Source organism: Gymnoscopelus braueri, assembly GCF_963280865.1.
Source record: "Gymnoscopelus braueri genome assembly, chromosome: 4".
NCBI lineage: Eukaryota > Metazoa > Chordata > Actinopteri > Myctophiformes > Myctophidae > Gymnoscopelus > Gymnoscopelus braueri.
In genome coordinates, this window is record NC_137605.1 from 18,226,996 (window position 1) to 18,253,635 (window position 26,640).

The 26,640-nt window shown below is 43.0% G+C and overlaps 1 protein-coding gene across 1 annotated transcript; it reads right to left on the reverse strand.

The window, feature by feature from the left end:
• Positions 1-760: 760 nt before the first annotated feature.
• On the reverse strand, positions 761-26,333 carry pou2f2b (POU class 2 homeobox 2b). The gene is given in 16 exon segments (XM_080426658.1): positions 761-1,347; positions 3,760-3,828; positions 4,560-4,825; positions 5,816-6,016; positions 8,182-8,330; positions 9,078-9,219; positions 9,750-9,896; positions 10,017-10,108; positions 10,703-10,808; positions 13,006-13,071; positions 13,073-13,126; positions 15,250-15,288; positions 15,290-15,301; positions 16,066-16,100; positions 16,723-16,785; positions 26,188-26,333. Coding segments are annotated over 16 exon segments (1,539 nt in total). The 5' UTR covers positions 26,243-26,333; the 3' UTR covers positions 761-1,304.
• Between the last annotated feature and the right edge of the window lie 307 nt (positions 26,334-26,640).

Genomic DNA, 26,640 nt, shown 5'->3' on the forward strand with positions numbered 1-26,640 from the left:
GAAGACAATGGGGTTAACAGTGACAGACAGGCATGGACTGGGACAGACATGATGAGTCGATGGCAAGCTGGGTGACAGGATGAATCGGCTTTTGATGTCTGGTGGCGGTGTATGGCTGTGTGTGTGTGTGTGTGTGAGGGTGTGAGGGTGTGTGTAGGTGAGTAGCAGTTAGCAGTACGTATGCAAGAGTTCCTGGTCCTGGATAGTGTCAGTATTTACACGTCCGTTGAATAAAGCTTTTCTCTCCGTATTTTTGGTTTTTGGTATTTTGGATTTTGGTATGGTTGTCATTTTTTTTTTTCTTCTTCTCTCTCTTCCTGTCATTGTGTGTTCCTCCGCCTCCTCCTCCTCAGGTAAATTTTTTGGTTTAAAATCTTCCTCCTCCTCCTCTTTCAACTCCTCCTACTCCCTCTGACCCGCAGCTTTTTGAAAAAAAGAAAGAAAGAAAAAAGTTTGAAAAAAAAAGAAGCTCAAACACAGTTTTCCACGTGCTCCGTTTTGTTTGTGTGTCGTTTTTGGTCTTTTGTCCTTGCCGCCATTCCCTTGACACACGTTTAAGAGTTCTCTTTTGTCATTTTTGGTTTTCTCCACGCGTCAGAGTCGCTCGGTATTGGCAAAAAGGGTCCCACGTTGCCTCCTTTCCATCTTCGTGGATACATGGAGATTTTTGGTTTCAACCTTTCCCTTTTTTCCGCCTTCTCCCTCCACCTTTTCAGTCCCCCCCTCCCTCTCCATCCCCCTCCTCTCTTTCATTCTTTGTAATTGTTTGGCATCGAAAGACCAGGAGAGAGAGAGAAAGGGAGAGAGAGTCTGAGAAAGAGAGAACCACCGCGAATACAAATAAAAAAATAAATGAAACAAAAACCACACACCAGGAAGAAGAGTGCGAGAGAGGGAAAGAGATAGCTTTGGTTGTGAAAGGCGAGGTTCTCGTTTTTTTGTGTGTGTGTCTTTTTTAAACTTCTTTCTCCCTCCTTCCTTCCTTCCTTCCCTCCTCTCTTTGATTGGCCCGTCGGCGCCGTCACTCAATCTTGGACCCGCCCAGAGAGGTCGGGCTGTGTGCCATCTCGCTGGAGGAGCAGGAGGAGGCGGGGCTAGAGCAGGGGGAGGGGGAGCAGGGGGTGGGGCTGACGCTGCTGGCCGAGGGGAAGGGGGAAGGCTGGGACGCTTTGGCCATGGCGGCGATGCTCCCCGCCAGTCCATGATGACTCTGGCTCATGTGGAGAAAGGCCGGGTGGTTAAGGAACAGAGAGGAGGGGAGGCCCTGGGCCCCAGAGCCCCCCAGCAGCACCTTGCTGCCCCCCTCAAGACTGGAAAGAGGCAACTGGCCACCACTGGCTGCTAGGGCTGGAGAGAGAGAGAGAGAGAGAGAGAGAGAGAGAGAGAGAGAGAGAGAGAGAGAGAGAGAGAGAGAGAGAGAGAGAGAGGCATGGGCGGAGGGGTAGAGAGAAATGTGGGAGACAGACAAAGTCCAAGGTGAAAGAGAGAAAAGAAAAGAGTAGTTAAAAGCTTTCGTTTTACTGATTGACTGTAGATGGATACAGGTGCATGTGAGTGACGGACACAGCACACTGAGCACAGCATGTGGAAACTGCACACACACACACACACACAGACACACACACACACACACACACACACACACACACACACACACACACACACACACACACACACACACACACACACACACACACACACACACACACACACACACACACACACACACACCGGACACAGCACAACATGTGAAAACCACACACACACACACACACACACACACACACACACACACACACACACACACACACACACACACACACACACACACACACACACACACACACACACACACACACACACACACACACACACACACACACCGGACACAGCACAACATGTGAAAACCACACACACACACACACACACACACACACACACACACACACACACACACACACACACACACACACACACACACACACACACACACACACACATGGGTCTCGATGGGGGATGTAATGAGCACAATGGGAGAAAGATGGGAAAGTATGACATATTTATCATTTCGTCTGTCCTTGTGTACAGCCTGTTCATCTGTGTCCGTGGCCTGCTAGTACATACCTTGGTGTCTGACCTCCCTTAAGCCTCATTTATACTTAGTTGCACACAGGTGTTGCACACTGAAAATAGGAGATCTAAAGGCTCACAACGCGTTGCAGCACAACGTGTCGTGAGCTTGTAGATTTGCCATTTCGGTGCACAACACCTGCGCACAAGTAGGTATACAGTACCTCCAGCTTTATGCCTCACTCCTATGACTTCAGTTCTGGAGTTGTGACTCTTGTACAACTAATATGTTATATTCGTTGTAGGTGATGATGTGTTTTTTTCTTGTAATATACAATAAAATACAATTCAAGTTCATACATACTAATATATGCAAGTTCACACTTGCACATATTAGTGTCCGTCTCTCCCTACCGCTCCCTTACCACTCTATATCTCATGTTTTGTCTCTATCAGTCCTGTCTCTATCTCACTCTATCGCTGCCATTCCTGTCTCCACTTGCATCCTGTCTCTTGACCATGCGATGCAGCTGGTGAGTGGAGCATCTTTGTTGTGTGTTGAGTCTACACTGCATAATCCTCAGTGTTTAGAGAGTGTAAAGATTGACACAAATGGATTCGTAAATTGTACTGTGTATATGGGCCCTACTCTGTGTGCCTAACACACATCTTGGACAGTTGCCAGGGGATTATTACCGAGGAGAGCTTGGTTCATCCCTGTGTTAACTCCCATCACAGTGTTCCTGTTGTGTCATGCACGCGCGCACACACACACACACACACACCCACAAGCATCGGCGTGCAATCACACATACATACAGGTAGAGGAGAGAAGATAGAAAGGAAGCAAGTTTAGCGGCAAGAAGAAGCAGAGTGCTCACATAAACAATGTTAGAAAGCTGACACAGTGCTAGGAATCATCTGCAATGCAACGCACACACTCAAAGCAAGGAAGAAGAATCTCAGAAAAAGATGCGAAACTGAAATACTTTATACATTTACGCATATACTGTATGGCAATTAGGCCTAATAACATAGTATTTTCCTTTGTTAACCACTGTAGCCGTATGTACTTCATCATAGGGCATAGCAGTGTCGGCCATTTTCTGGTTCCACTCCAAAATAGTCAATGCATTTTTCCCATTGACATTTCCAAAAATATTTATATCAATTATTTTAAGCCTAGAATCAAGCCATCCAGGGTCCTGGTGAATCATGACCATAAAAGGTTTGATTCTGTAAAAAAAACTTTTATGAAAACGGCAAAACAAATGGTATTTATTAAATATAGTATATCATATAATTAAATATAAAAAAGAAAAAAAATCACAGAAAAGTTTTATGGTCATGATTCACCAGGACCCTGGATGGCTTGATTCTAGGCTTAAATGAATTGATATAAATATTTTTGGAAATGTCAATGGGAAAAATGCATTGACTATTTTGGAGTGGAACCAGAAAATGGCCGCCACTGCTATGCCCTATACGATGAATAGCGAAACGAGCCGATCAACAAGCTCACACCCTGTCATGATGCAAGCATGATAGCTTTGCTATTTTCACTATTTCTGAAAATGTGGAATGTCTTTGGAAACCGAAAGCAAAGTAAAAACTATGCAAGAACGATTTAACGTTTTAATGTGTGTATTTGTGTGTCTCTCGTGCATGTTTTGTTTTGCTCGTATTCACCTCAAGTTTGCAGCAAAATCGGTGATGTAGTTAGACACGTCACCATTCTTTTTACCCATGCGCCATAAGCTGTGAACACAAGGGCCAAACACACAAACACACACATGGTTAGAATCCACTGCTTCACAATCATCATAGCAGTGTCACACCCAACGCAAAGATACATTGGGAAATCAGTGTGTGTGTGTGTGTGTGCCCATGCAGTGCACACAAAGAAATCTCAAGTACAAACAACAGGTGAACCGGTATAATGTGTGGTTGTGTCAATCTATCTACCTACCTATCTATCCATCTTTCTGTTTGTGTGTGGGGATGAAGATTCTAATTCAGAAAAACTAGATCACATAAAAAGAGAGGAAATCTAGGGCGCCCGCCGCCCGCTGGCCTAGTGGTCCAGGCGCATACCACACACGCTGGTAATCCAGCTTGACAGCGTGTCGCGAGTTTGACTCCCGATCCCGACGACCTTTGCTGTGTGTCACCCCCCCCCCATCTCTCTCCCCATTTCCTATATCAATAAAGCCCCAAATAAATATCTTAAAAAAGAGGGGAAATCTGAGTAAAAATCTTGATTTATGTTTTATATTACAGATTGGCAAACTCTACCGAAATGTCAACATAATTTGTAATTTCTATTGAAAACTACATTTTGTCCTAAACCACCACTACTACAAAACAACACGTTTTTTGTGTTGTCTGTTGTGTGTGTTTGTATGTATGTATGTATGTGTTTTTGTTTGTTTGTTTGTTTGTGTATGTGTGCTTGCTACAGTATATATTACATATATACCATCTCTTACCCTGTGTTGAGGTTAAGTGTGCTGTGGATGGGAGTGGCTGGGCTGGCTGTGCTGCGCGGCGGAGGTGTCACCGGAGAGGGGGCGGAGCTGAGAGATAGGTGGGAGGAGCTGTGTGAGGGGTGGACGGAGGCGAGGGAGGGGTGGACGGAGCTGAGGGAGGGGTGGGCGGAGCTGAGGCTGGAGGCCAGGGGGCCAATGGAGGACATGGTGGTCACTGTTGTGCTGTTGCAGAGATTGGTCACCGCCTGGGACAGCTGGCTGGACATCTGTCAGAGAGAGAGAGAGAGAGAGAGAGAGAGAGAGAGAGAGAGAGAGAGAGAGAGAGAGAGAGAGAGAAAGAGAAGGCCGAGTACAGAGAAGTAGAAAAAGGATAGGGGGTTGAGGAATAGAATTGGAGGGACGGAAAGGAAGAGAAATCGTGAGAAGGAAACAGCGTTAATCGATTGATTGATTTACGATTTTACGGACAAAAAATGCATTATGCTATACGTGAGAGCTTTTGAATCTGCAAGGTACAAGGTCTGTGGAGCTCCCTCTGATGGAATAACTGTGTACATCGCTATAACCTTATGGTACCACCCGGGTTTACAATGCAATGCACGGGGGCGTGTGTATGATCGAGTTCCTATTTGTGTGCAGTAGGGAGGGCAGAAGGAGAGAGCAGTTTGGTATCAGTTTTCAAATTTCAATTCCACGACATTCTACGACTGCACACCACGTGAGTTAGATTATCAGGTGTGTTGGTTGTTGGGTGCTCAATCAAGGGCGCCGATACTGTGGGTGCCTCGGGGCTAAAGCACCCAGGAGAAATGACGAGCACCCATCACAAAACTCATCACAAAAAAGAAAAAGAAAAAACCTCCGACATCTACACTTCATGGAGTAAATTTTTTGCACCAAATTAACCGCATTAAAGTAACAAAAAAAAAATGTGCGCGCTCGTGCGTTGCGCACCCAATAACGCGGACACAAATCGGCGCCCCTGAGCTCAATGATTGGGTTGTACCACGTTGCTGTCTCCACGTTACCCATATTCCAGTAGTTATCAATGTGGGGCCCAGGCAGGGACCCTCGGCGTTCCTTGAGAGGGTTACCAAAATGGACCCTTTCGGGTCTGTAACTCTGAGGGTGTACAAATGAAACCAAATGGACCCGTACGGGTCCATTTGGTTTCATTCGTACACCCTCAGAGTTATGGGGGTCCTTGACATTAAAAAAAACGTTCGAGAACCACTGCGTTTCTAAACGGGCCCTACCATGTGAGGGCTGTAGCAGGGGGGCTTGTGCGTGGACGGGGCGGAGGTGGGGGGCTGGCTGGGCAGGGGAGGCGTGGCGCTGCACGGGTTGATGCGTTTCTCCTTCTGCCGGCGGTTGCAGAACCAGACGCGGATCACCTCCTTCTCCATGCCGAGTTCATGTGAGATCATCAGGATCTCCTCTGAGGTAGGCTTCTGGTTCTGTCGGGGAGGTTAAACAGATTGCATGATGAGTTTGAGGCGCATGAGGCATACATACTGTATCATAAAACCATAGAATAAAAAGTACAGTGCATGTTTTGACACCAAAAAGTACATTAGAATATTTTACAAATGCACCTGAGGGTTCAAACCCTGCCCACGTCAACACCTCAGTTGTACTGTACGTCTCTCGATTGTGACCTTGAACTTTTTGTTCCTAAACTTAACCTCTCTCAACCTGGCCTCCCTATTTTTGGGCACGTCATTATAGGCAAAACATTTCCAGATTTGTAAATAATCTTCAAAAATAGCTGATCTCCAATCTCAGGAGGTCACAGGTTGTGGGCTGGTGGGTCGGCTATTCTTGCTATTAAAAAAAAGTAAAATGTCAAATGGGTAATGTCAAGTAAGTGGTTAATCATCTCTCATGAAAATTGACCATCGATTCTCTTTCTCTTTTGATCTAGACCTGGATTGTGACCTAGACCTTTGACCTTTTAGACCCAAAGGTTAGCCATCAATTCAGGGCAAACTACTGATCATTCCTACCAAGTGACATGAAAATTAGCTAATCTGCTCTCAAGTTATCTTGCAAACACACACAAATAGACAGGAGCAGGGTTGCATTGCTCATGGGACGGCCTAACACGCCATGCAAGAACCTTTTTGAACAGGAGCACGCTCAGGCACATGCATAGATTTAAAACAACTTTAAATTCACACCTCAACAAAGTTAACAAAGGCTGCCGGCCGCCGGTTGTCACACCAGCATGAATTAGCATAGGATTAACGTAGGAATGAGCCTAGATGCATATCAATTGTTCATTGTGTGACCTGTAGTGTAGGTGTTAAGCGACGTGCGCGTGATGTCATTCAAATAGAGTGCAACCACATACCAAATCAGCAATGCAACACTGGACAGGAGTGACTGTAAAATACTCAATACCCTTCGGGTGGCCATAGCAGAATGGTTAGAGAGCCCGCCTGGGAAGCCGAAAGTCCCAGGTTGTCGAAGTGGCCCTGAGCAAGACACCCCTAACCGCTTCCTGAGCGCCTTACTAATGGCTGCCCACTGCTAGAGGGCAGCTATTAGTTATAGGATGGGTAGATCCAGAGGACAAATTTCACGTATGTGCAAATACACAGCGACAAAAAAGCATTGGGGACCAAATTATTATTATTATTTCTATTAATATTATTATTACCCAAATAATGTGAGATTGTGGAGACAGTGCCATTTAACAGTGTCAGCTAAATGACTTAAATGTAAATATTATAGCACCTCTGTTCTGTGTTCCCACCAATATACAGTAAACCTCAGTTATATTTCACATCATGGTGCAAGGTAAAATCAATCTTTCCCTGTGTATGTCAAATGTACAACTCTCATAAGACAGCATATATACAGCAGACCTTATTTGAGGCTCTGTCTCTGTCTGAGATATTGCTCGTACCACATTTCAAATGTGGAATATTATATCTAGCTGGTGCTGCACAGCAAAATGTGTTAGTGTGAAGATGGACAGGGCGGCTAAAACAGGGATCGTATGTCCTTAGACCTCCGTTGCAGCAAGCCAGTCCAGTGTGTCATTGTCTACGACGTCAATTAAGCCACCGTCACCATTCGGAGGACAGAATGGCCATTGTAACTACTAGGAAATCCCTGACAACCCAGACATTGATCTGCATTGTGAGCAGGTGGGTATGGATTCATATACTTGTGGAAATATCTAATTAGTAGCACTGTTCCAGACAAGCTCAATAAATTAAATCAATCCAAGAAACGTAATTGAGTCCATTTCAAATGACAACAACTCTGATAAAGGCCATTCATATCTTTACTTGGAATTATTATTATTTCTTTTAATATATATATTTTTTGGCTTAAAGATGGACAGGAAATAGGGAGAGAGAGTCGGGGAGAGACACGCAGCAAAGGTTGTCGGGAACGGGACTCGAACCCGCGACACGCTGTCAGGCTACATTAGAGCCTATAGGTGCCGGGACCGCTAGGCCAGCGATCCGGGCCTTACTTTGAATTATTAACCACTTAAACCCTATATACTTAGATGATCAGGGTCCTCCAGGGCTATATATTTACCCCCCCCTCCTTTTTCCTCTCTACACCAAATGTCTTTGCAGAAAATAGCTGATTGATTTACAACCGTCATGAAGGCGCGCTCCAGGCCCACGCGCACGTTTGTCTCAATGCTGGTTCTCTTCTTCCTCCGGCGGCCGGGCAGACCCTCGAAGCCCATGGATGGAGAGCACATAGAGCTGGGGCTGGGCAGGGTGCTGTCTAGGGACATGGTCTCTGATGGAGGACAAAACACATGCAGGCACGCACATGCAGTTAAATGACCATACCGGTATCAATATGTCTTTGTGTATTCACTGGTTCAGCCATATATATCGTACAAACATAGACAACCTTTTTCTGCTAATGGCTTAATTTTTAGATGTTGCATTTCATTACATTTTCTACAAAGTCGATACAATACAATACAATACAATAAATATAACAACAAATATAGTATGCAATACATTTCACTGTGCTGGATTATCTCAAGATCTCATACCCCACTTTAATGAAATTAATGGCTTCTAGAGGCTTCCTCAGAAACATCAAACTACAGTATAAGCTTAAACATAAACACAGCACTTTATAGTATTTATCCAGAAGAGCAGAAATCATAACAAAGACATTTGGAATATTTCATGAAACATGAATGGCTTTCTTGCATGTAATGCATCTATTTTTTCCACTTCATTGCCAACATACATTAACACCCCCTACACACAAACACTACTTCGCCCATCTAGACCTGTTGAAACCTATACCACCTATGTCACATTAGCTGTTATTAGAAGTTTTTTTTCAGAATACGTAGGTTAGGATTTAGGAGTTTTTAGAATCGGCCTCATTTGTAATCAGTGCTAATATTTGGAAACAATATCCAAATCCCACCCCAACTCTGTCTGTCTGTCTGTCTGTCTGTCTGTCTGTCTGTCTGTCTGTCTGTCTGTCTGTCTGTCTGTCTGTCTCTCCCTCTCTTCTCACCTGCGTCATTGAGCCACTTCTCCAGCAGTGGTTTCAGTTTGCACATGTTCTTAAAGCTCAGGTTGAGGGCCTCAAAGCGAGATATGGTGGTTTGGCTGAAGTCGTTCCCGTACAGCTTGCCCATGGCCAGGCCAACGTCACCCTGAGGACCACACAATGGAATACAGCAATTAGCAACATACAGAGGCAATTCACTGTTCATGTGCACACACAGACATGCACAAACACACATTTATTGTCACATGAATTGCACTGCACATTTCTCCAGAAACGTACATTACTCGATAATAGTTCACTAAAATCTATTATATTTACAAAACTAAGACAAAAACAAGTAAAATACCCAAAGTAAAATAGTAATTTAATTACATTTCCCCCCTGAATTTGCTCGCTTTACCTGGTGGGACTGACTGGTATAATAAAAAAGGACAACAATGACACAGTAGCATATAGATTAAAATGCAGTTGCTCAACATGGGACATTTAATAAACAATAACACATTTATCAAATCATATGGATTCATCCTACCTTTTTCAGCTTCTATAACACACACACACACACACACACACACACACACACACACACACACACACACACACACACACACACACACGCTGCCCTTTCCCTCAAACATACACTCAGACAGTCAAACATACAACTTTCCTCCTTACCTGTGTAAAGCCTAGTTTGATGCGTCTCTGTTTGAAGGTGCGCGCAAACTGCTCCAACTCCTCGAGGTCACTGGGCTCCTCGGGGTGTGTCGCCGAGGGCAAAGGGGTCACACCCCCACCACTGCTCAAATCTACACATTTATCTCTCTAAAGAGAGAGAGAGAGAGAGAGAGATAAGAGAGAATCATGGATTACTTCAGGGCTCAAATAGCCATTGTCGAGGCGCTATCTCTCACTGAGTCCTGGGAATTTCCTGAACATGTCTACCTGTGCTTGGAGTCCCAGTCTGGACTGAGCGGACAGCAGGCCCCCTTGGTTTTGCTGAGGTAGCGAAATAAGATTTGGTGTCGAAAGGAGTCCTGGGAGGGCAGAAAAAAACATGAATCTTTTACTAACTTAAATTGATGCAATGCCTTCTGCCTTCTTGCATATCCCCATTGCGGCTAAAGATATCATAGCTGCCTTAAGAGGTTTATCATACCTGCCGTTCTACCTGTACTTTAACTTTATTTTTATTTTTACTTACATCATATCCAGTATTATGGATGTATTTCTTTTATCTTGTGGTTGTATTGTGTGTATAAGCCCTGGCCTACATACTTCACCGTACAACAAATAGCTAAAATAGCAAACATAAATATCAAACATATCAGAATGTATGTATTTTAATCAGTCTAACCAGAAGCAGGGATAAAAATACTCACTGGCGATACAAATGAATGACTAAGAGGCGGGAATATCAAAAGCAGAGGCATGTATTTCCCTCCCCATCACCCATAGCAAACCGAACCCTGCCCCTATCCCATAACATACACAGTAAAATCCTCAGTGAGTGTACAAATGGAACCAATTGGACACGCTCAGAGTTAACTTAACACAGTGATGTGTACAGTTGTAGGTGGACACACACACAGTGTGAGACGGTGAGGACCTCTGTGATGGAGGTACAGTACCTTGCTGGCCCTGCTGTGCCTGTGGCATGAGGAACTGGGCAGATGACTGGAGGTGGTGTCCAGGCACCAGCACCAACTGTTGGAGCTGCAGAAGCTGCTGGATGTCCTGATGGGTGGGAGGAGAGAGCAGACAGAACAACAGACACAGACACAGAGAGGAGCTCAGACACAATTTTGGAAGACGGGGCATTTTCATCGAGGGGGGACACGGTTTTGGGGGTTTAACAGTAACCATCTAATGGCCCCTTTCATGCCCTTTTTCATGGCAGCCGTATTGGCATGAAATAGCAGTGTAAGGGTATGTTCACACTAACCGCCTTTTAGGAAGAAAAAATGCTGCCTAGAGCGCTTTTTCTGCTGAAAATAAAAAAGAAGAAGAGAGAGCGATGGGGGGAGGATTGACTGAAAACAAGAGCCTTACTGAAACAGACTTCAATAGAACTCTATGGAACTTACCGAATATTGATAACAACGTTTTAAACTAGTAGGTGCAGATGTGAACATAATCAAGATTGAGCAACTGTATGGCATATTTATCACCTTAAAATGTATCGATGTTTTATAGACCAGCTGCCAGAGAAGAGCACCCATGGTCTCTGTTTCCTCCCCTTCCTGTCAGCTCTGCTGCCCGGACATATGGCTGCTTGCACTGAGTGGCCTAGAGCTCACACTGCTGAACTACAACAAGCTTATTAATTGAGATATCTTAATAGGTCTGCCTTTAAGAAAATACAACTCTATGATAATAGGTTTAATATACGGTTTTGTTAGGCAGATGGGGAGGAGCTGATTATGGGACTCAGCGAGACCATCAGCTTGGATGAGCAGCTCTGCATTTGTTTGCCGTTGTGATTGGACCGCTGATAAAAAGCGGTACCCATCTTAAGCACATTCCTGATTTTTTTTCTTTTAAAAAGCACTCCATTCCACCCAAGAAAATTGCCTTAAATCGGTCGACAAGTGGTCGCATTTTAGTCATTTCTCATAGGGTTTACTGTGTGCAATGGCCTTAAAGTGATTCAACATGCACATTATCAGAACCCTGACTCTGTTTGTCCTGAATGGAACAGCTAAACCTCAGCTAAATGATTGATGTTAGGAACCAAATGGACCCTTAAAGGTCTGTTAGTCAGTGTACAAATGGAACCAAATCCATTTTGTTCAATTTGGACACTCTCAGAGTTAAATTAACAAAGGCTTTTACAGGGGTCCCAGAGAGAAAACATCGTATCAAATGGAGGTCTGTGGTCTAATGCATTATCAAACTAGGGCTCCTTGAATAAAAAAAATCACCAGTTAAAAGCATATAATGAGATTACTGTCAGGTGTATGAATTGATGAAACAGCAGCACAGCAACAGTAAACACACAGAGACAGAAAAAGAGAAGCGCTGGTTTGAAAACCACAGTATACCCAACATGCAATGAGGGAAAATGAGCCCACAGCTAAACGCTGCTTCCTCAATCAAGCCCCTCCCCACTCGCCTGGGGAGAGGACTGTGATTGGTCGGTCGGTACCTGGGCGGTGAGCTGGATTGGCTGGGAGAGGGTAAGCTGGGGCGGAGGATGCTGGACAGGGACGCTTTGGCCTGTCTGTTCCTGTGTGCTCTGTCCCTGTCCCTGTCCCTGGGACTGAGTTTGTCCCGCCTGCTGTTGCTGCTGCTGTTGTTGCTGCTGTTGCTGCTGGGCCTGCTGATTGGCTGCCGCGGCTGCCTGAGCTTGCTGATTGGCTTGGGCGGCCGCGTGGGCGGCGTGTGCGGCGTGGGACTGCTGCATGGCCGCAGCCAGGAGCTGAGCCTGGGCCTGCTGCAGCAACAACTGCTGCTGAGCAGGTAACAGAGCTGTCAGCTAGCAGACGGAAGAGAGGAGAGGAGAGGGAGAGGAGAGGAGAGGAGAGGAGAGGAGAGGAGAGGAGAGGAGAGGAGAGGAGAGGAGAGGAGAGGTAAAGGAGGGCGGGAAAGTAGAAAACGGAGAGAGGAAGAAAGAGCGAAAAGGATTTTGTTCAAAAAGCAGCACCATAGAGAAGCAAGCAAGAAAAGCTACACACCACAACAGATACAGAGAGATAGTTGAAGTTTTTGTATTCACATGCTACTCCTAACCACTGGGAACCAGTCATAATGACCCAGGCTGTGTGTGTGTTTGTGTGTGTGTGTGTGTGTGTGTGTGTGTGTGTGTGTGTGTGTGTGTGTGTGTGTGTGTGTGTGTGTGTGTGTGTGTGTGTGTGTGTGTGTGTGTGTGTGTGTGTGTGTGTGTGTGTGTGTGTGGCTGTGCCGGTGCGTGCGCGCATGTGTTATGTCTTACCCCTGCCAATTGGGAGCCGGTCAGCATCAGTTGCGTGTGCTGTAGGGCGGTCTGTGAGGGGGTCGGGGCCGTGAGAGGGTGGGAGGACTGGTGACATATCACCACACTCCTCCATCTTACTCTGGTAACAACAAAACAAACAGAGGGGACAACGGTTTAAACGGCGCTGGTAAACACAGCTGTATCCCTGGCTAAAAGAACTAAATTATTAAATGACTACATCGCTCTGGTATACATTATTACGGTAGAGGCTAAAGCAGTGCAGATGATATTTCTTCGCTTATTTGCATAGTAATGCAACAGAACCAACGAGATAAGACACAGCATAATAAAGCTCATAGAGACTATTTTGTAAGTCAATAATCTGTGCAGGAGACATGAGGAGACAACATGTAACACAAATCTGAATTCTCCAATAGTCTGTTTGACTGCTGGATACTACAAACAAAATGAGAGTATGGTTTGTTTTACAGGTGAAACAGTTAACCCATTAAGTCATTTTTAGATTTGAGCTAAAAAGCATTATTTTACACTTTGGGCTATTCAAAAATAGCAGATATACAAGCTCATAGCGCGGCACCGAGTGCCGCACTACGAGCTTGTAGATCTGCTATTTTGAAAATTCGTGAAAATGTGTGCAAATCTTTGAATATATATATTTTTAAAGCAAACATTTTAACTAAAATCTTTGCTTCTGGGGGTCCCTGGAACAAAATATTTTGATGGGGGTCCGCGGCCATATAATTTTGGGGGTCCTTGACATGAAAAAGATTGAGCACCACTGATATCGAAACAAACGTTTTTCAGAATACTGTTGAGATTTAGGAGACATGTAGAATCGGCTTCAGGTCTCAATGGGTTAATAGAACTAATCGATTAATCAATTTAGTGGAAAAAATATGACTTTTTTTTTGTCTTCGCAATAACAGCGAAAATAGCCAATCTACAAGTTCACAACGCATCCAATTTTTCCAGGACACTGTTGTATGATGAAATATAAAATAGGGGGTAATAATATGACTAATCAGTTTAGTCAATTATAAAAACAAATCTTTTTTTTTCCACTTTGATTCTTTGTCGAATAAAAAAACACACTTCAAGATTATTTGATCAATCAAAATGTAATCAATTGAATAATTGTTAAGAAAATGATTGATAGTTGCAGCACTCATTTGCTTTTACCATTCTTCTAAAACCCAGAACTGAAATGTGTTGTTGCTGTAATGAATCAAACCCGTTGTATTAAAAAAACACTTTCTTCTGTGGTGGCTGCCTCCATAAAGAGAGCCAGAGCAAACATGATTGACAATAGACCTTAAGACCCACCCCTCTCTGTGGTGTATCTCCAGTTGGAACCAAATTGAAAAGCTTATTTAGTATTATGACAATACAGGCGAGCACATAAACTCCTCGGGCAAACTCCTCGGGCAAGATCACAATACACAGTACAGAATTTAGATACTATACTTCAGCAAAGCCTGCACCTAATCTGTGCTTTGTTTCTCTGGTTTGTGGTGCAGACATTTGTCTTCTATTATGTGTATTGGAAGTTAGGGACTGCCCAGGCCTTTCTTTTCTTGTACAAAAGGGATGTATGTTCCCTTTTCTTCATGGATGAGGACATGTCAGGGACACGCAGGAGACACTAGGGGCTAGGGATGCTCTCCGATTTGCATATCCCATAAGTCAGTATGCAAAATGAGGAAGGTTTAGGAGGGGGACTTATTGTGAAGTGATGGTATTAGTAAATTCAGCTCCATTCCACGAGTGGTTTGGTAGAGACAATGAACCGCCATGCCCTCGGTGAGTTTGCTTCTACTGGAGGCTGCACACATTACTTGACACTCGCTTGTCATTTGATGAATCATTAAACGTCCACAAAAAGCTCATTGGCTCCATAGAAATGGATGAATGCTACTGCAGCCATACTGTCAATGAAGGCTTTGTGGTTCGGTAAAACCCCAAGAAAAACAAACACAGACATAAAAACGGAACCAGACGCAGCGTACACACACACACACACACACACACACACACACACAACACGCACGCAAGCATACGCATGCAAGCACGCGCGTGCGCGCACGCATACACACACACACACACACACACACACACGCACACACACACACACACACACACACACACACACGCACGCACGCACACACACACACACACACACACACACACACACACACACACACACACACACACACACACACACACACACACACACACACTCACCTTGCTGCTGCTCAGAGTTGGTGAGAGGGGAAAGGGTGTTGATTTTCATGGACTGAGCCTGCGGACAGAGAAGGGCAAATAACTAATAGTTAATAGTTTTCACCACCAATAGTGTTTGTACTCACTCTCACTCCACGTAGATCAACTGTACATATTAACAGTAACTAAATGTAAACAAATTCTTCTTCTGCGGTGTAATTCTACTCTCCCATTTTTCTGCTTGTACTGTATTCAAATGTCCTTTTATATTGTGTTTTTGCTCTGTGTCCTGAATAGGTGTTCCCTATTATGGAGATAGGTGTTTGCTTAATATTTTGTGTAAAGCACATCGAATTGCCTTGTTGTTGAAATGTTATACCTATTGATCACCTTTTACCGTTGATACCCAGTACATCCTATTACATATTAAATATAATTACTTACTGTTGATACACGGTACATAACTGCTACATGCATTTAGTGTGGCAGCGTGCACATTTGCCTCTATTTCCACATATTGGGTGGTACACTGTACACCTGACCAGTCCAGGCACAGAAAGCCAGGTCAGATATGAAGTCATCTTTATACTTTTATATTATATTGTTACCTGTTAGTGTATAACTACTTCTCTGTAGGCTACTTGTTCTCTACCCTTACCTGTATCTTTGTTTAGTCACTACTGCAATGTTGCTATAACAGATATTCCCTCTGGATTAAGGTCTATTTATCTATCTATATCACAATCCTAATTACAGTATTTATCTTAACCTAAGTAAAACTATATTTGTCTGCTATTATTATGTTTGGGTGTAAGTGGCATAAGGAGTCAGAGTTACCAGGTGATTTGATTCCGGACCGTTCCGTTCTGAATCTGTGTGGGAGAGAGGGGAAAAAATGAGAAATTGATCATTTACGGCAAGCCAAGAGCTCACGCACGTACACAAATATTATACATATTTCAACACAGGTGCACTTGCACACACATCACATATAGCCTACACGCAGTTGTCAGGTCACGGTTTCACTAAAACGAAACTAGGAGAGATTAAGTGAAATATTTATTTGAAATAGAAATAATCAACACACACACACACACACACACACACACACACACACACACACACACACACACACACACACACACACACACACACACACACACAAACACACACACACACACACACACACACACACACACACACACACACACACACACACACACACACACACACACACACACACACTTGTTGTGCTTTACTAGGGAGGACATCAAAAGCAATGTATTGTTAAAAATGTTATTGTTTGATATTTTTAACCCAAACCCTAAACCTAACCCCAAAATGCCTAATCGTAACCCTGACTATAAGTAAGCCTGACCATAAAAACGATTTACAATGGTGAATTGCCAAATACTACTATACTAAGTCAGGACTTTTGGTTCTTTGGTTCTAATGAGCAAGATAAGGCAAGACAAGCATACACATAGTTTATACCTGTGCTCTCCATTGGAGACTCAGGCCCTAGCTTCTCAACCTCTGACTTTGACATCCTGATATCTGCAGAGAGAGAGAGAGAGAGAGAGAGAGAGAGAGAGAGAGAGAGAGAGAGAGAGAGAGAGAGAGAGAGAGAGAGAGAGAGAGAGAGAGAGAGAAATGGTAGAAGTTAGAAGCAATGTTACAGTGCTTACAACAAAGAGACCTGAGAGAAATATGCTAATACTGTATATCGTTGCTGTCCAGCTAACTCAATTTTTCAACTTTAAAAAAAATAAATCAGTGCTATTGACTTTACGTCTCTGTGTGGGTTTTACAAATATTTAACCGTTCAAACCAGTACAGCTAACTCCAACTTTGGAGATAGTGTTTTTTTTCCATCATTGATTAGAATGACAAAGTCAGACGGAGAAAAAACAATCTCCAATTTAATGGTCAAAAACCTCCTAACTCAACTTGAGCTGTATTTGGGTAAAGTGATGATGATATAAGGACACATTCAAGTATCTGACAATGTATAAAGTCACCGTACCAACTTTGATGAGGCAGTATCGAGGCTAAACCAAGGTTTATTCAAAAAACCCAAAAGAAACTAAACCGAGAAGAATTAGAAAAGGAAAGATTTTCTGCTGTGTTTCATGCTGATAATGGAAAGCATGAATTGAAATTGAAAGAAAGGAAAAAAATGAGAGTGATATAGAGAGAGAGAGGTCACAGTCAGGTAAGGGAAAAACAGGTAATGTATTTTCAGTTTTTATAATAGGCGTATATACTGTTAGTACAACTATTGAGACAGGCAGAAGGAGAAGGAAAATAAAGGCATCTGAGCTGACGCTAGGGCTAGGCCAACTAAGGTGTACGCTTAGTCCTGTAGGCGATCTCCCCAATTACAATAGGTCAACGATAAGCATTGAAGGTTGTGTCTTTTATGGAGATATGCATCGCAACGCGCTGTGAGCTTTTCGGCACGCGATATAAATTAAGCATCAGCGTTCTTGGACAGTTTTGAGGTCGGGTCACAGTGTGGGGTTACTAGTCACACATTCACAAAAAACATATATGAGTCAAACTCCACAAACCCCAGCCCACATGCTTTCAGCCATTCACTCTTTCCTACTGGTGGAGTGGGACACATTTTTAGGTGTTTGCTTGTTCTAAAAATAGCTCAAAACTAACTAAAGGTGTTTGAGTGGGGAGCTGCCCACTACATTGGTCATGTTTTTTTGGCTCTGTATGTCACTCACAACACTGTGTCACTTCCTGTCCACTTCCTGATCAATTGAGTGCTGGGACAGTCCCCGTGTCAAAACATGAGAGGGAGAGACACAGAGAGAGAGAGAGAGAGAGAGAAGAGAGAGAGAGAGAGAGAGAGAGAGAGAGAGAGAGAGAGAGAGAGAGAGAGAGAGAGAGAGAGCAAAAGTACAGATACATTTGAGGAAGAACCGGGTGAGAATAAGAGGATGGGTGCGGTAGAGAGAAAATAATTGTGGAGAGGTGCGACTGTGTGTGTCTGTGTTGTGGTGGTCACTGAAATGTTTGTGTCACCAGTCCTTTGTTTATCGAAACACACAGACAGAGGAGGGAGTCTTTGCTGTCAACATCATCTCTCTCATCCGTGTCTTTCCCGTTCTTCTGCCCTGCCACACGCACACATACACACACACATACATACACACACACACACACACACACACGCACGCGCACACACGCACGCGCACGCACGCACACACACACACACACACACACGCACACGCACACGCACACGCACAATCACACACACACACACACACACACACACACACACACACACACACACACACACACACACACACACACACACTCACACACACACACACACACACACACACACACACACACACACACACACACACATTCACACGCACAGAGCTACTTCCCTTTTGTGAAAACATGCAAATCCACCCAACGACCAACTAATTATATCTGCCACCTGCATTATGAACTCTCAGTCCCCTCCCCCCCCCTCTTCCTCCTCTATCGCTCCTTTCCTCCCATCCTGTTGACTCTCATGTTACCGATGAGAGCACTGATAATACGCTATCTGTTTGATGTCATGCCTTTACTGCTGTGTTTTTATAAGTATGACTTAATAAATACATCAAATGCCTGATTTATACTTGGTTGCAAGTATGAATCAGGCTTTGTCTTTGGTTGCTTGCTATCATCTTTCAGATTGTAAAATGCACAATGTCCAATAAATGTTATTTCCAATTTCCAACCCTTAATTTCCAATACATTTTATTTTCCCCCCTTTTTTGCCATGTCAGCTCTAATTGTGAGATAGATAATTATTTGTCTTTACACAAATAAGGCAGCTTTTTTTGAGTGGGCAAGTCCCTTTCATATTTTGTATTCTTTTGTATAGCACTATGTAATATTGAAAAAGAAATTTCACATAGACTTCCACTCCTACACCCACACACACTTGCACTTACACCCTTTTCTACTAATATTTATTTTTCTCCATCATTCATACTGTGTATCTATTGTTGTATTATTTATGTACTTTGTATGTTTTGTTGTTAAGTGGGGTGATATTAACTTTATAAACCCCACAGGGTTTTCTAAATCGCACCTGCACAACCCAACCCAATATTATGCTGTTGTTACAAATTTGCTGTTTTTAAATGTGCAAATGAACAAATTCTCGCTCAAATTCTCTCTCAAACTTCAACAACAGGGCCATTTTATATGTGCTTCTACAATTTGTTGACTTAAATATGTTCAGAGATTTGCATCCAAGATTTGGGGTTCACTCCTCTCTGCCTTTTCCTCTCATCTTCACAAGAGCATTGAGCAGTAGGGGGCAGTAGTGAAACAGAGACAGAAACACTTGCTCCTTGCTCTTGTCATAAGACCAGAGGCCAGTCAGGCCACTTATAAATAATGTACCTCAATGCAAACATTGCCACAGCAAGAATTCACAGAATCTTTTCACGAATTTTCACGAATAAGTGTGCATTTCTTTAGTGTTCCTGTAGTGTACATGGTTTCTACAAAATGTAAAATGTTCTATACAAAATTGATCTGACTAATAATTCTTTGACACAGTGAAGGCATTCAGCCTCATTAGATTTATATAAAGGCTTAGGGATTGGACCACCCTCTGTCTGTCTGTCTGTCTGTCTGTCTGCCTGTCTGTCTGTCTGACTGTCTGTCTGTCTGTCTGTCTGTCTGTCTGTCTGTCTGTCTGTCGGTCTCCCCCCCAAACACACACATACACACACAATTTGTCTTCACACTTAGACATGGAAGTGGGCGTGCAGTGGCTCTATTTTAAGTGTCAAGTCTTTCACAGCTGACTGTGTGGTTATTCCAAACTTACACCCATATCCTCAGTTAGTTGTCACAAATACAGTAGCTGTTATGTTTCTCAATATGTAATATTGAAAAAGAAAATGAGTATTCATTAAAAAAACGAACAAAAAAGAAAACATCTACATTTACAGATTACACTGCATAAACTTAAAAACCCATTTGTACTTTTTAAATGACAGATCATTGAAACCGTTAAAGTCTTTCCAGACTGGACCCTCTATATTTTAAAGATATTGAATCATTAGCGTAATTAGATAAGCATGTATTTTACAAAACAAAATGCTATAAAATAGCACTCAGCAAAAGGCACATCGTTACTAATGATGTGGCATTTACTGTGTCTGATGTGGCATAATTGTGGCCTCTAATGATTCATTAGGTGCCACAATGTACCACACAACAACACAATACTGCTATACTGCTGCACTGCTTAAAAAGAGGTTAATGTGTCGGGCGGAATGTGTGGAACTGAATGGTACAGGACAAGTGCATGATATTGAATGCATTCTACACTGCGTGACTCACACAGTGAGTAAGCAGGTTGGTGGTGGGGTTCCATGCTCTGCCCACAGAGACCTAACAGGCCTCTTAAGAGAGTCTAAACACATGAACTTTCACTTTACAAGAGGGTCCCCCCACCCACGAGGCGAGCCTGCCACGTTAGCGCAGCAATCTGCACAGCCGTGTATGTCGAGCCGCCCTGCACTGTACTGTACATAAATGAAAGTGTGTATTGATTAACGACGGAGGACGGGCTATAGACAGTAACCTGGTGTCTAATGTGGTCATTAATACAGTAGAAAAGATAGTATATCAAGAGGCTGCGTCTCTCTCTCACTTCCCCTAGTGACTTCCCCCTCACACACCAGCTTGAACGCAGTGCTAAAACCAACACTTACTGTCAGAGAGGCTATTAATATTAGCCCGCTCTCTCCCACACGTCATCTCTCATGTTCTACGGACCCCTTCCCTCAACAAACCACACACACATTCACACGCGCAAAATGTCTACACAGCCACCCTCTGTCCATGCCCTCCCTCCCTTTGACCAAGAAAGAGAGACGCGATGAGACACACACACACACACACACACACACACACACACACACACACATAATTGCCTTTTAACGGTAAGGTCAGTTATTACTTGTTATAAAAGATGAGAGAGGTTGTGTGCGTGCGCTATGACTTCCATTTTGTCAGTGCTATGAGTATAAGCACAATATCTGTAATGACCACTAAAACCACCACCACTACTACTACTACTGCAACTCCAACAGTTAGGCTACTACCACTACTGCTACTTGCACTACTGCTAATAATAATGATAGCCTAATGAAAATAATAATGTTGCATTTTCTTCAAACTAATTCAAGCATTACTGAAATTACCTGAATAATGTTGACTAAATATCATTGTGCAGTTAATCCTTCATGGACATTTGAATTTCATGAATCAATCTTTTCTACAGGGACCATTTTCAGCTAAACTTCAGTCTGCCTTGAAAATGCATTGAAACACAATTTTTATAACTTTGCAAAACTAAAACAAACAAAGGCGACATAAAGTTCATATGGATTCCCTATATCTCACACTGAAATGAATAGAATCCAATGGCTTCAAACTACGGTATGCTTTGGAAAAGACTCGACACTAATGTGAGTCATAGTCAATGGTCTAAAGATGCCAGAGCACCAGTATGGTACTGTAAGATTCAACTATTCCAGCACAAAGTGGACTCTCATAGTTGACTCTCCCAATTATTCCACAATGAAGTTGTTACACTGTTACGACAATCCATGGTTTATCACTGTGTGAGAGAGACCAATGGACTGTCTTAACTAGCTTTGTTTTAAATAGAGCCAAATGCTGTGCCCCGTGCAATAATCCTACATCACCAATAAATGATGCAATACAAGGAACAGGGAACAAGTGTGTGTGTGTGTGTGTGTGTGTGTGTGTGTGTGTGTGTGTGTGTGTGTGTGTGTGTGTGTGTGTGTGTGTGTGTGTGTGTGTGTGTGTGTGTGTGTGTGTGTGTGTGTGTGTGTGTGTGTGTGTGTGTGTGTGTGTGCGCGTGTGTGTGTGTAGTCTGGTTTGTTTCTGTAATTCTCCTCAGGGCATGAGACCAAATCCTTCACTGCGCAGACGGGCACGCAAGCATGCACGCATGCACACGCTCACACACACACATTAAGCCATGGACATGCGCACGCACGCATGCAGGCACGCACACACACTCCACTCTTCAACCTCACTTCCCGATTCAGGACACCACCCCAACGCCAAGGGGGGCGTCTGGGAACCAGAGTCTCCACAACCCTCCTAACTACAGATTTCTAAACTGTGCAGGAGCCTCTGGTGCGGACGGCCCGTTTTTGATTGCAAAGTGGTGTTTTCCATCAATAAAACTTATATTGCTTTTGTCAAAGAGCGGGCTAGCCTAGAACCTTTTCTTTATTTCTTATTTCTTTGCACATGTGTACAGATGAATACTAGACTAGAGAGACAGCAGAGGAATTTGAAACCCCAGTCCAGTATAGGAGCCTACTGATCATAAATTATTTTAACCACTTAAATCCTATATACTGTACTTCATCGCACAACAAATAGCGGAAATAGACGATCTGCAAGCTATTTTAGAATTTTTGGGAAAGGTTTTACCTTTAATTACATACATACCAAAAATTATGAGATTTGGTTAATTTCAGTGATACGTCATTCACTTATACCACTAATATTATTATTCCTATGATTGTGCTGTTTAATGTTCTAAACTTACCTAATGCAGTGTAATACTCATAATTGTAAAAATAATCCTATGAAAATGGGAACCTTGCTGTTAATGTTACATACTGTATGAAGACAGATATAGATGTTTCTCAAAATAGAGTCTTGCCTGAAGCTCAAAAATAATCATGAGCTAATAAATTAATTGCAAAATATATGCCATTGCAAATGGAAATATTGCAAACAGCTACAGTATGTAGACTGATGCCACATTTTAAATATAAAGTAACTTGTACAAATACACTTGAAACAAAGGAATAAGGTTAAATGTCTAAGGGCACATTTATATTTTGTTGACCGATGAAAAATTATGAAAGTAATAAATTATGAATATTTTCATTTAAAGAATCCAAAGATATACGCATAAGAAATTAAAACACTGGGGTTTCTTTTTACTGGCAGGATGACAGTGGGGAATATTGCCAGAAAATACAAGGTCAAGTTCGAAAAACCCCAGGCTTGCTTCATGATCACCCAAATGTTCCCCCAACTCTTCTCTTCTTTGCTAACATTGATTATGGTTTGTAATCAATTCACTACTGACTGCAACAGGTGAACATTATTGGTCCCCCAGCCTTAACAGTTTTCACGGATGTGAATTCAAGCTGTGGGAACGTTGAAGGCAGTGGAATTCTTTTCATTCTTGAAATTCAGTGAAATCAGGTGTGACCGCCCCTGGCTTACACCTTTGATTTGGTGACATTTCTATACACACATAACACATAATATACTAGTATGTTAAAAAGCAAACAGCTCTTTCACCTTTTTAGTATAGATTTAAAATATAACCTGCAAAACACTACTACTCACTCTACTCTATATTGTATATGTCATCCTGTATATTGTACTGGAAAATGCAGTAGAACCATAAAATAAGATCCTATTTAGGTCTATTAAGTATGACTTTCCTCTTATTTATTCACTTTTATGTATTTATTGATTTATAGTGTACTTGTGAATTCATGTTATGTATTTATTTATAGAATGTTGTAGTTTTGTGTCAACACCAGGAAGTATATAGCTGTACACAAAATTACCCAGACACTGCAAAGTGCTTTAATGCAGAGAGTGGGGAAAAAAAATTACCAATAAGGTTGATAATGTGACTCCCAGGATTTTGCAGTGTAGTTGTATACAATCAAAAAGTATGCTATAAAAACAGATACTGCAGACCATAAAATATAGATGGAATATTATAAAAATAATATATAAAAACAGAAAAGACTCTTTGGTAAGGCAAAGCCCTGTGCACAGCAAACTCCTCAGTGTTAATTTGTAACGCTAGCCGAGAGTGTGCAAATGTAACCGAATGGACCCTTCCGGGTCCATTCGGTTACATTTGTACACTCTCAGCGTTGGATTGAACACTGAGGATTTTACTGTGTGCGGTGGTCAGGATACGTCATTCTGGTCATTGGAATGTAGGCCTTACTGACACATAAAGGCAACGACATGACTCTAATGAGTTTTATCTCGTGAAATCACTCCGTTGTCGTGAGGTGAGCGGGCCTTTGAAATGATGTCTAATTTGTAGAGATTGTAATGATAATTCGTTACTGATGTTCAATGTCAGTTAATTGGCATTTTAGGAACCCGTTTCCAGTCACTGAGTGAGTCAGTCGAGAGCGAATCGGCTAGGCTGTGAGATTTGTATCTGGTCGTTACAGAATATAAGTGGCCGCTGCAGATATGAGTTGGAGGGCTGAAATGACACATTCTTTCTTGGTGTGTCCAAGGATTTAGCCCAGTGTTTCTCAAATAGGGGTATGTGTACCCCTTCACCCCTACAGGGGGTACGTGAGAGAAACTGTAAATTGGAAAATAAATATTTTACTGCTATGTTTAGTGATAAAACATTTGTGTGAACGTGCTACTCTGTAAAGCTTTAAACCAAATTAAGTTAAAAAAAAAAAAAAAAAAAAAACTTCACTAGCACAACTGTTACTGAATAGAAAGAAATACTTACTTGTCCAAATGCTATTTAAGTTTGAACATAAACCTGGACTTTCGATATCCTTATTTTGTAATCTAAATGTTGTTGTCGGGTAAAGGGGGTACTTGGATTCAGGAATCAAGGAAATGGGGGTAATGATGCCAAAAACGTCTGAGAACCACTGATACAGACAATATTCAAATGTCTTTTGTAGTTACTATTTTTATTTTGTGTTTATTATTTTTGTTTTTTGTTTTTTGTCTATTTAGATTTTAATTCTCTGTGAAGCATTTTGGACAAACCTGTACCTTGTAATTTAGTTTACATTGACATTTAACACAGAAACATCAATTGATAAAGGACAGAATAAGACATTTCAATGACCAGTTGCAATGATCACAGAGTGAGACACGTTCCATCCAGAGCACACTTTGCACCGAAAGAAAGACATTTATACGCAGAATTCAGCGCACTAAGCACTGAAGCGGTAGGAATTTCATCACTGCAGACAAGTCATTAGTGCAAAGCCTGGCCATAAAGCCCAAGTAATGATGCCGACTAATAATCATGATAGAACAGAATAAGTAGATATGTAAATTGCAACCTCAGCTCTCCTTGACATACAATAGAAATATTTCATTCTAAGCACTAAAAGAAAAAGAGCCATGTATTTTCTTTAAGCATCTTCAGATGCAAACACCAACACACAAACATGCACGCAAGTGCACGCAAGTGCACGCACACACACACACACACACACACACACACACACACACACACACACACGCACGCACGCACGCACATGCACACGCACACGCACACGCACACTCACACACACGCACACGCACACGCACACGCACACGCACACGCACACGCACACACACACAGACAAACACACACACACGCTACAGAGCCAAACTCCATCCTTGACGAGGTGTGTGACCTTTCCCTCTGCCTGCGACAGACTTCTGCCTGCCACCCTAACCCCCCCACCCCCACCCCCACCCCCACCCTCATCTCTGTCTCGCCATCCCCTCCCCTCTTTGATGTCCCCTAATTAGTCAAGCTCGTTAGACCCAGCGGTATTAATCAACAGCATGGGCACAGCCTTTTCTCTCTCCCCTTCTTCTTTCTCTGTGCCCCCCACCCCACAGTACACACACACACGCACGCATGCACGCACACACACACACACACACACACACACACACACACACACACACACACACACACACACTCACACTCACACTCACACACACACACACACACACACACACACACACACACACACACACACACACCCCCACACACACACACACACACACACACACACACACACACACTTAATTGGTGCATGCTAACGAAGGGCTGTGCAGATAAACACTCACCTGGCAACCACATACTGGGAAAGTCCATCGATGCTATTGCTGCTGTTTTGGTCATGTCTGTGTCTCTCTGTGTGAGTGTGTGTATGTGTGTGTGTCTATGTGCACGTGTACGTTGGTTCTACAGTATGTGAAGAAAACTCCCCTCACACACCTCTCTCTCTCTCTCTCTCTCTCTCTCTCTCTCTCTCTCTGTGTGTCAGTCCCAAAAGAGGAGTGCATGAAATGATACACAATCACTCTCTTTCCCTCCCTTTCTCTCTCTGTGTGTCAGTGTCTCTCTGTCACACATGACAGATCCACACCCCCCAGTCAAGCCCCACCTCCTCCTCCCCACATCCTGACACCATGAAAGACAAGAGAGAGACACACACAACCCTGGATGTATTAAAAGAGCACAACAGGAAGTACGCCGCAAAAAAAAAACGAGTATAGGAACTCCGTACGACGCGGGCG